The 12,021-nt window shown below is 46.7% G+C and overlaps 1 protein-coding gene across 1 annotated transcript in view; it reads left to right on the forward strand.

The window, feature by feature from the left end:
- inpp5d (inositol polyphosphate-5-phosphatase D) overlaps positions 1-11,678 on the forward strand; it is a 70,877-nt gene extending 59,199 nt beyond the window's left edge. Inside the window, exons 23-27 of the mRNA XM_084307675.1 lie at positions 5,001-5,147; positions 7,010-7,067; positions 7,164-7,352; positions 7,837-8,273; positions 11,335-11,678. Coding sequence (XP_084163801.1) covers positions 5,001-5,147; positions 7,010-7,067; positions 7,164-7,352; positions 7,837-8,273; positions 11,335-11,384 — 881 coding nt within the window. The 3' untranslated portion in view covers positions 11,385-11,678. The remainder of the gene's footprint in view (positions 1-5,000; positions 5,148-7,009; positions 7,068-7,163; positions 7,353-7,836; positions 8,274-11,334) is intronic.
- The last annotated feature ends 343 nt before the right edge of the window (positions 11,679-12,021 follow it).

Consider the following 12,021-nt stretch of genomic DNA (forward strand, 5'->3'; position numbering starts at 1 on the left):
TCTGTCCTGCTCAGTTACATGTCCTGTTTGTGTTTCTGTCCAGTCTGCCTCAATGTTACAGTTCCTAGTGTTAAGTGTTTATCCTTCCTCTTTAGTTTAGCCAGTTAGTCTCCCCGCGTTCTGTCATCCTGTATCCTACCTGCCTGTCTTCAATAAATACACCGCCCGTTTGGTTTTACCGTCTTCTGTCTCCTGCCTGTCCGTTGTCCTGTACCACCACAACCGTGACAGAAACACTGAACCCCAACACGGACAGCACCAGCCCTCCAAGTTCAAAAGATGCAAACGTACAGTTATATCTATAACCATAGTTATATGAGTGTAGTGACGCTCTGCGTCTACTGGAATACATCCCTGTATCAGTACTAGCACTGAATAAATCTCCACATGCACCTTTACACACCCATCCGCCTGGCCACACCCCCATCCGCTCTTCTACATAAGCAGGGGTGTGGCCATACTAACAGCTCCTTCCCAAGTCTTTCACCACAAAGGCGAAGACCACGGGGTCCTCAGTGAGTCCGACGCAGAGCGTCACTACACTCATATAACTGTGGTTATAGATATAACCGTACGTTATAGGTCGTGTAGCTCCGCTCTGCGTCTACTGGAATACAGGAGCTGAGCAGAGCGGAAGCTCGACAAATGTACCCGCTGAGGCCCCCCACAACCATCAGAACCGGGGAGGACCCGAGCCCCCGGACCCCCCTAGTGGAGGACGGGAGGGAATCGGATCCGACTGTGCGAAGAGGAGTTTAGCAACTCAAACGCACAGGGTGAGCAGACCGTGGGACTTACCTTCCACAGAAGAACCCACAACTACACAAACGCGCAACCCACATGCCACTAGGGAATGAACGGGAAGAAATAAAACCCCTGTTACAACCCCTAATATCACAGGGTCAAGGGCAAAAACCCAACCCCGTGGCAAGGCCGTAGCAGCGGAGCGCGAAGGAGGACCTAGCCCCAGGAAGGGACTGGACCCCCCGGAAAAGGGGGCCTGGTGAGGCCAACGACGTCGCAGCATTGAGACCCCACCAGGCGGTCACTAGTGACACCACCCCCCATATCGCCAGCGTATTCGGACAGGGCCCATCCAAGAGCAGGCCCTTCCCCCCTACAGCACGCCGCCCCGAAGCACTCAAGAGGCTACACCCACAGCGGGACCAGGCAGCGCACCGGGGAGACAACCCCCAAAAGAGGTCGATCCCTCAATCCAGGCAACAGGCCACTCAACCCGAGCCTGGAGCACTGCGGACTAGACAGGCGCCAAAGGGGTCTGCTGAAAACAGCACCCCGGCGGCAGGGGCGTATGCTGGTATGCTGTGCACCATGTCGCAGCCTCCACAAAAAAAACCTCGACTCTCTAGAGGGGCCAAGGCAGAGAAGGCTGACATGATTGGCAGACGTCATGAAAGGTGCGGGGGCACACTCACAGGCAGACGGGGCCAAACCCGGCCTACCCTGAGAGTTGACTCCGCTACCAACACACCAGGGAACCAACCACCCCCTTGGTTCTAACATGAGGCGGTTGTTCCTATAACCCCCCAAGAAAAAACTCCAAAACACAACTGCGGGTATACACTGGCTATACAGCAGTACAAGTGTTTCAGTTTTCAAGAAGGGGTTAACCCAGGCCAACAGGTAGACGAAAACAAATTCGGACCCGGGCCCGGCGGACCGGGACGTACACAGGGATGCCAGAGGAGTTCTACAAGAACCACCTCGACAGCCCCCTCCCAGCCCCGCCAAGCAGGAGAAGAGAGGGGCGAAAAATTATGGAGAAGGACCGGGCTCCTTCAGCACAGCGCAAGGTACAACACAACATGGACCAAGCAACAGTGAGGGATAACACTCAGTAACACAACCACGAACACCTCCATAACATCAAACCCTGCAACGCCCGGGCCGACCCGGCATTTTCCCCCCGAAAAAGCACAAGTCCCTCAGGGTACCAGAACAGCAGATCTGCGCCCTGGCAGACAACGGGTTAACTGACCTGGTCCGGCGCGACCAGAACCAGTCCCGTGTCCTAATCACGCCGCCATCCCCAGTCCCAGGAGGGGAGTAGGTACCCGTGTTGATCCAAAACATTATAGAGGGCGCCACCCAGATGGTCAGAACACAAAGCACTGCACCAGGTGGCCCACCCCAAGGGTGTGAGACCCCTCTACCAATGCTTCAATCTATTCTGTTAACATCCCCCAGAGATGAACGAGAATTCGTCGAGACAAGCCTAGTACACTGGCGCTCGGAAGAGACAAACTCCATCCCAGTTGCCCCATAAAAACGCTGTTTCAATGATGAGCAACCAAGGCGCGCAAGCCCATGTATGGTTCCTATCAGAAGCACTCAGGGCCAGCACTACATACACGTCGAGACCCAAAACATATCAATGGAAATTCTAACAAGAACCCAGATACCGTTCCTCCAAGCCGCCTGGGAGAACGACAAGAAGCCGCTTTTTTTACAGAAAAGAATACGGACATGGGTCCCATACGACGCGGCTGAGGGAAAACAACACCCCGTCAACCTGCTCCATAAAAGAGGGGACGGGGAACCCCCAGAGAGACTTCCCACGTGAGCAATAAATTGAAAAGACATATGCAACATTGAGCTATGTAACAATTGGACTAGGACTCTCTGAGGAGGAGGCTCTGAAACTCTGAGGAGGCTCCCTCACTGAGAGGGAGGTTCTGAACTCACCGAGGAGGCTCTGAAACTCCCTGAGGTGGAGGCTCTGAAACTCCCTGAGGAGGAGGCTCTGACCCAATATACACACTACTAGTAGGGAGCAGAGCAGAAGAACAATGCAACTGCATTGCATCACCTACCAAGCTCAATACACATACAACAGAGCAGAACTTCTTTTTATGTTCTACTCACCTTGACAATAACAGAGGTCCACAACATGGAGCCTGAAAATAACTCAAAAAGTCTCACAACCAATAGAAACGCGCCCAGTGACGTACTCTATGGAGGGGGGAATTCCGTGGCCCACCGCCCAATATGGCGTGGGACCAGGGAACTCCCTTCCCCCCCCCTCCCTACCCTGTGATGCGCTGACCCAGCAATGTGACAGGAAGCCCGAAGGACAGGAGGCCCAACCCCCTGACCAATCAGAAAAAGGGGAGGGAGGTTTTATCAGTTCACCCCCTCATGACCCCTCACCCCTGATACAATGCAATGACAAAGCAGAGCCATGACACCAGTCATAGCGTGCTACATGAAGCGCATGTACACCTGTCAAGGTAACAGCTTCACATAGGCTCATGTGCGAACCTGCCACCTGCATTTTTACACCTTTTCCTAAAGGAAGAAAAACGCAGACCAAGAGAGGGCCCCTTTAAGGGCCCTGGTACAAGAGCTTACACATGTAACTTCTGTAGGCCAACACCTAACCCAGAACGTGGATCTTAACGACACACACAACCCTCCATCACAACAAAAAAGGCAAAAGTACACTCTCACTACCGTAAGAGGAACGCCGTTTTTCATAACGAGAGAAGACACAAGTCCTCGATTAAGTACTGGTCACAGGCCTTGCTAAGTCCACATGACAGCGACCAAACAATCTTCAGAAAAAAGTTGCCTCTCTAAGCAGGAGCACAACCCCAGCAGAAGCTGAGGGGTTACACCGTATCCCCACAAACATAGTGAAACAATATATTGTAAACAAAATCATGTTTGAGGGGAGGGGGGGGGGGGGGGCCCAGGGGAAAATCGGGGGAAAAAACCACCCCTCACCACCTTACCCCTGATACGACTCGTTTGAACAGGTACAGCCCTGTTTAAATGTGAAACTCGCCACCTGTTTATTATCATCACAAGCTGAGAGAGGGACTCACCCCTCGATCACATGCCACTATGCATAGCTTTGCAGGGTTTTTAACCCAGCCAGTTGTGAGCTCAGCTACGTTGCCTAACGTTACATGAACACACAACCTCTCATCATACAACAAAACCAGTAAATTTTTACTCACGTAAAAAACAACGCCGTTTTCTAGGTAGAGAGAAAGCTATACCAGCGATCAAGACAATTCACACACAACACATGTCGCATCCCCAAATGTAGTGAAGCAACATACGTTTTGGAAAAAAACATCGTTATTACAAAACATTCGGAAGGGGAAGGAAGGAAGAGGGGGGAAGTGTCCAATGGACCCTTACCTGCACCAATGAACGCAGGCTGAGAGGACCGCAACAGGCTGGTCTCCACGTTGACGAAGGCCCTCGCTGGCGGGGCAAAAGAAGCGGAGACGCCCCCCTCCAACAGCCGATCATGGTGTAGGGCTGACTACATCTTCTGTCAAAGATGACGTCGTAGTCAGAGTGCTATGGCCTGCTATTCTCACGGCTAATGTTCAACGGTGTAGCACAAGCTAACAGCTAACTCCAGGCTAACTGGTAGCATCAGGCTAACGTTCCCAGCCGAGCGAGTGTACAGAGCTAGTGTCGTAGCTAACAGCTAACTGGCTAACAGGTAGCTCAACCCAGCTAGAACGCAAGCTAAGCAGCTTGGGGACCAGGTTGCCATGGTGCCAGTTACCCAGGTGAGGTATCTCCCGTGCCTTTCTGTGTGGAGTTTGCATGTTCTCCCCGTGCTCGCAAGGGTTTCCCCTCCCGATAAGATAAACCCAATGGAAAAACATGCACAACAGATCGCTAACGCTGTTGCGTCCCTGACAAAGACGGACAGGAGCACTTGGATTGGTCCCCGGGCACGCCCCCCCCCCCCCCCCCCCCCCCCCGCTGCAGCCCTCGTCTACTCCCGGCTGCCCTTGGGGGGAAGGAAGATGGGATGGGATGTGCAGAGAACATTTCATTCAGCGACTCAGTGCATGTGTGTGTGTTCCTGTGGGTCGCCCATCGCATGTGTGTGTGTTAAAATCTGCATGACAAATAAAGACTTCTTCTTCTTCTTCTTCTTCTAATATCTGGAAAATCTTAATTCCCATCCCAAAACATTTTCTTTTCCTGTTGTCGCTCCTTCCCCACAGGAGAGGGTTGCGTGGCGCTGAGAGCTGCCGAGAGCAACTACACAGAGTTCCACATCACGCTGACTCACCATGGAGAGCGCACGGGCACCTTGACGGGGGGCATCCAGTTGCGCCTCTCTGAGGGCAAGCAGACGGAGAAGCTCTACGGTGAGCCTAGATATCAATACTGTGAATCACGTGCTCAGGTTGAGTTCCTTTTTCACCGTGTCCCCAAAAAGGGTGGAAAGGAGCTAAATGGACACTGTGTGAATATGGTCAATGCCACAGATAGTAGCGTTTAAAGTGTGCCTTGAAGTTAGTTCAGCCTTAAAGAAAATATCACAATTTCTTGATTAAAATATTGTGACAAGCCTGGTGGGGTTCAGACTTGCCACGGTTCAAAAACAAACAAATTTGAATGTCCACACAAGAGCAATATCAATCAATAAGAATATTTATTGATTATGGACAGAATTCAGTTCGTTAGGCAAAGAGAATGGTCGTAATACTACAGTCCAATGGTCAAAACACAAAACAGGCTCTCGTACAAAAAGAAGGGATTGTTCAATACTCAGAGTAGTCTTCCGGTCCAGGGTCAGTACACAAGGGGGTTTCTCAGCCAGTCTAGGGTCCAGTACACAATGAACACCTTCTCGCCTTCACCTCTCTTCTCACTACCTCTCTCACCTCACAAAACTCTGAATATAACAATCTCTCTCAATACAACAACTCCAACCTCACCTCCACTCAACTCATCTCTCACTAACCTAGTGTATTTGTAGTGTGTGTGTCTGGGGTGTGTGCACGTGAGATGTGGGTGAACTAATGATGCACAGGTGTGTTCTATCAGTACTAATCAGCTACCTAATTGTTTCCACTCCTTCCGTGGCAATAATATCTCCCGTCCTTCACATATCCATGAGAGGGGGGTTGATATCTGCCACAATGATCAAAATCATCTTAACCCTTGAGTCACCTTTGTCGCAGTTCTGGTCAAAAAGCCCTTTTTTCACGTGTGTTTATGGATAGCGTTGGCTAGATTTGATGTATATGCCAAAAAAGTAGCTCAGTATCACATCTTGGACTCACCCTAACTAACCCTAACCCTAACCCCCTAACCCTAACCCTAACCCCAACCCTAACCCTAACCCTAATTTAAGAAATGGTTAAAATCCTGAAAATTTATAAATATTCGATATGTATGGTGAGGACTGAAGTTAATAATGATATTCATGAAAGAAAATTGGAACAATACATGAAAAAGATATGTTTTACTGAGATCGCAGGAGACAGGTAGTGGGTTTTTTACAGGTTGACTCAAGGGTTAAATAATAATATTTTCCCCAATCCAAATTAATCAATGTTGCTCCTTGGTCAGCAGCTGCTCCTATTATTGCTACCTCCTCTTGTATGATAATTCTATACTTAATTTACAAGCAGAATTATGAAGTGTGCCTGTGTGAATGTTTTATTCTTGTGTAAGTGTGCCACGCCCTCAAACGGGTTCACAACCCGTCCTACAGCACAGTAAAGCCTTTGGTAAAATCTTTGCATACTTCAGAAAAGAAATCCCAGAGTTTGCCCTGAGTAGGTTCAGAGTAGGTTCTGAGTAGGTTCAAAGTAGGTTCAGAGTATGTTCAGAGTAGGTTCTGAGTAGGTTCTGAGTAGGTTCAGAGTAGGTCTGCTGAGCACAAATGCACTGTTGGCCACTGAGAAGCTCCAGTCGAGCAGTTGGGGGGGTCAAATGCCTTGCTCAAGGGCATATCAACGGTAGGAGTGGGAAAGCGTTATTCATTCACTGCCCCACCCAGATCTAACCTTTTAGGCCACCGCTGTCCACATAAATACTGTGCTGAAAGGTTTTAATACATTAGATTAGATTAGATTAGATTAGATTAGATTAGATTAGATTAGATTAGATTAGATTAGATTAAAATGTATTGTACAGTACAATAGAAAAGAGGTTTGGCATCCAACCAGAGTGCATACAGTAGCTGTTGTGTTTATCCTCCATCTCATTACACCTGCAGATTTTATCCAAGTGGAGAGGGACGACCCTGCCTCCTCAAAAGGCAGAAGTGATATGAAGTAAGAAATTCCTTCGGTCTCACGGTTACTTCAGAATAAAAGTCCTAAGCGTGATTTTCAGGAATGTGTTTATTTTCTCCCCCTCCTGTTCAACAGGTTCGCTCTTTCCCAGGGGATCGACATCAATAATCCCAATTACATGGAGGTGGGCTTCAAAGCAGGGTCTGCAGGTGATAAGGGTTGGAGTTACAGCAAGCCACAGAAACAGGTCCCAGCTCCCGGGCAAGGAGGCAAGGATATCCATAAAGAGGGTTATGATGCCGGACCGCGCAGTCCCACTCTTGTGTAAGTGTGTGTCGAGGAATCCTTTTGGTTGCCCCAAACAATAGCTTAGTTCACACCTAGGTGAGAGGCAAAGGGCTACAGCCCCCACCCCTTTCTCTACTTAAGATCATTGTCGCTGTCTCTTCTTCATCTCTCCTAGCTGGCACTGCTCTCAGCCCAAGCTCATTTAACCCACATGTACATTGTATTAATTGTTTAACTTTTTACTATTAAACCTATTTTGATCAGAAGATCTGTCTACGATATAGTTGATAAATCGTAATCCACCACATGTGCCTCACCAAAGACGCCACGTTTGCAATGAATCTTTTTCAAGTTTATTTCTTGCATAGTATTGTTAAAATGTCTGACGATAATTTACTTTTTAAAACCAGCATTTCTTTTTTTATCTAACCTTATTTGTACAACGTTGCTAATTGTACAATGTTGCTAGTAGGATTGGACAGAGAAGGTCAATGTGAAACTGAACCTTGATGTCTTCCAGGGGTGAGGATGAGAAGCCGACAGGGATGTGTGACAACCCTCTTTATGGTGCAACGGGGAAATCATCATCATCATCTCGAGGCAAGGAACAAGACCCTCAGCACAAGGACCACCTCACGCCTCCAGACCCCATCTTCTCCTTCCCCAAGCCCTCCGACGGCGACCTCGACCGCCCCCCGATGCCAACCCCGCGCGTCCGATCCTTCACCTGCTCCGAGACCAAAACCTTGACCCTGCTGCAACTGAAGACCTTCAAGAAGCCGGTGGTTTTCTCGCGCTCTGAGGGGGGGGCCATGCCGGGCGTCAGCCGCCCCCCCTTGCCCGTTAAGTCTCGGCCGGAGCTCCAGCCCTCTAGAGCTAGAGACTACAGGGACAGCTCAGAGCTCCCGAGCAGAAACAAACAACCAGCGAGGCCTAGCCAGCCCCACCCCAAAGAGGGTAAGAAAGAAAACCTTGGTCCTCATTCTCGAACGTGTTTGTAAGTGCCTTGGTAAATATCTTGGTAAAAATTTCGTACCGACAGATTTACAGAAATCCTCCTCCGGATTCCTGAACGCGTGAAATGGTCTCCGTAACTCGTCGAAGTCTTCGCAACTGGGTTCCCATGAATGAAATACGTCATTCATTCTTAAACTGAAAAGCTTGTTCTTGTTCATTTAATTTGCATACAGACACGCCACGCCAGCTGCTTATAAGGCAAATGAGGCGTGTGCAAAACAACAGAGGTTTGCCATTGCCATCCACCATGCTGATACATTCTACAGGTAGTGCGGAAGCGATTGTGACTGATCTCAAAATTAGATTAGATTCAAATGTATTGGCATTTTACAGCACAAGTACAATACAACATCCAACCAGAGTGCAAATATAACAGTAAAGTGCAACAGTAATATACAATCAAGCTGTTTCTACTGGCTCTTAGATGTGCGCAAGCAATGTAAGAAATGAATAAAACCAACAATAAATAATATAAGAACAAGACAGTATATGGAATATTAATAGTCTATTTCACTATAGCTATATCTGAAGCGATCAGGGGTTAGTTCTTATTTATTGATTGATTTTTTTACGGACATGGTTCTTTGAGTCATGACTATATATGTAGAACGTGATTGTTAACTCATAGAGAGCCACGCCCTTTCCCCATCTGCACTGGCTAGCGCCAGCTTTTCTTGACCATTTTCACGATAGTTCACGATCTTTGCAGAGCTATTGTATATTCTATATTATAGCTATGGAGACAATAGTATGGCTCATTTGACAGACACTATTTCTAGTCCAACATGTAAAAAAAAGAGTTTGTTTCTACAAACTGTAGTTTGTAGTTTATTACACGCTAAACATCGCCCATTTCCTAAATAATCCAGTCTTTTTCCAAAGAAGGCTCTTCCAAACTCGGGTGCACGCTAATACATCGAGACAGTCGTAGTAATTATCATTATAATTATTTAATTCCACAGATGTCTGTAGTATCGGCAATCCCCAATGACTTTTCCCAGAGAAAGCTGTTGAAACCACGGGCGCACATCGGTCTATCCGACTTAGTACGTAAACCCAAGTAAATCCTTAAAAGAATTTACAATACGAAGCCGTTTGAGAATGCCGAATAAGTACGTAAATTGAGTTATGAAGGAAATCCTTGGTAAGTTTTACACATGTCCATTCGAGAATGAGGACCCTTGTTTCTATCAAGGCCTAGCCAGCCCCACCCCAAAGAGGGTAAGAAAGACAACCTTGTTTCTATCGAGGCCTAGCCAGCCCCACCCCAAAGAGGGTAAGAAAGAAAACCTTGTTTCTATCGAGGCGCAGCCAGCCCCACCCCAAAGAGGGTAAGAAAGACAACCTTGTTTCTATCGAGGCCTAGCCAGCCCCACCCCAAAGAGGGTAAGAAAGACAACCTTGTTTCTATCGAGGCCCAGCCAGCCCCACCCCAAAGAGGGTAAGAAAGAAAACCTTGTTTCTATCGAGGCCCAGCCAGCCCCACCCCAAAGAGGGTAAGAAAGAAAACCTTGTTTCTATCGAGGCCTAGCCAGCCCCACCCCAAAGAGGGTAAGAAAGACAACCTTGTTTCTATCGAGGCCTAGCCAGCCCCACCCAAAGAGGGTAAGAAAGACAACCTTGTTTCTATCGAGGCCCAGCCAGCCCCACCCCAAAGAGGGTAAGAAAGAAAACCTTGTTTCTATCGAGGCCTAGCCAGCCCCACCCCAAAGAGGGTAAGAAAGACAACCTTGTTTCTATCGAGGCCTAGCCAGCCCCACCCCAAAGAGGGTAAGAAAGAAAACCTTGTTTCTATCGTGAAAGTGCCTTTAGTCTTCTGTCATCTCAGCAACCTTGGTGACGACAAACAAACAAGGGAACTTTAAGATTCCTATAAATCTTCTTGATAAGTGCAACAGGATACAAATGACTCGAGACTTAAATAATAAAGGAAAAATGCATGCAGTACTGCATGTTAAACACTGCGGCCATTTACTAAGCTGTTGGTCCTCAGATCATCATCATGCCATTATTATGTCATCAGACCATCCTTTACAAATATCACAATATTTCTGTTGTTTTCTGTTCACTATGATGTTGGTAGTGACCAAGAAATTATGGAAATACCATGATATTACCATCGGTATCATGGTTTAGATCTGATTATACCATGGTGTTATTTAAGTACAAAAGTGGTACCATGGCGATACGTAACTTTTACCATGGCAGCAGTAGGCCTACCATGGTAAATTATTTATACAATGGCAATTTCAGCATGATAAAACTGAAATTATCATCATATTACCGTGATACTTGGGATGCCCTGATGATGACCTGAAGCTGGACTGAAAGCAAATACACACACATGCAACATGCAGTAGTTTCCTTTATTATGAGTAAACAAACAAACAAACAAACAAATAATAGATCAAATACAGTATGTATAATTTTTTTTTAAAGAATTTCCAGGCACTCTTCATATATAAAAAAGCTTTAATAAATTGCTTAGTTCATATTAGAACAATAAAAAAAACTGCCAACATGTTTCGGCCTAGCTGTCGGCCTTCTTCAGGGCATACAAACAAATGAATGAACTCTGAGCCATATTCAAATGAATGAACTCTGAGCCATATTCTAAAAACCTTTTTAGAATATGGCTCAGAGTTCATTCATTTGTTTGTATGCCCTGAAGAAGGCCGACAGCTAGGCCGAAACATGTTGGCAGTTTCTTTATTGTTCTAATAGGAACTAAGCAATTTATTAAAGCTTTTTTATTATGAAGAGTGCCTGGAACTTCTTTGTTTTTTCTACTGGTTCCCCAAATATCCAAAGAGCACCTTCTAAACACTGGATTGAATGAATGAATGAATGAATGAATGAATGAATGAATGAATGAATGAATGAATGAATGAATGAATGAATGAATGAATGAATGATTCACACTACAAGAACGCTGCAGCCCTCTTTCTTGTTCAAGACAGTACGTATTTACCTGGAATATGTATGATCTTATTCTTTACAGTGCATCACGACACATCCCAGCTACCGAAGATGGGCCGTCCTGTGAAGTGAAGCGATGCGGAGCTGCTCCCTGCCCTGCAGTTTTGGAGGGGAAAAGAAAAAAGGAAAGAAAAAGAAAAAAGCTGTCAATCCTCTGCTGAACCTCGTCAGAGATGCCTCACTTGATATTTGACTCAACCGATACGATCGTCAGAATGAATTTCGACTTGACTTTCGAAATAGGTAAAGGACTCTGCTAATTTAGTGCATTACTTGTAGGCTCTTACACTATAGGGAACGAATGATTACCATCCAGTATTTGCTTACACAGAAATGCTAATGTCTGCCTGGAGCGTGTATATTAAATTTCTCCAATAAACTAAATGAAAATGTCAAAGCTTAATTATGGCTCGTTTATTATTTTGTGTTTTTCCAAGTTAAAACCAGTGGCGGACTTAGTCCTACTAAATTATTGGTTTCCAAAATGCGGCTCTGCGTCCCCGGGGGTTCTAAGGAATCCCCAGGTAAAACCCCAGTTTAATTTATAGGTTCCAGTCTCTCCGTGTATGAAAACTTATACAACGGCATGCAAATTTCTCAATTCTGATTGGCCATTCACACGTCTTTATTGGTAACAATCCACGGTCCTGGGCTCAGGACCCGCCCACAACCAAATCACATAACCCTCCCCGGCTCACTCCGGGAGAAA

This window comes from Notolepis coatsorum (assembly GCF_963971535.1).
Source record: "Notolepis coatsorum genome assembly, chromosome: 2".
Classification (NCBI taxonomy): Eukaryota; Metazoa; Chordata; class Actinopteri; order Aulopiformes; family Paralepididae; genus Notolepis; species Notolepis coatsorum.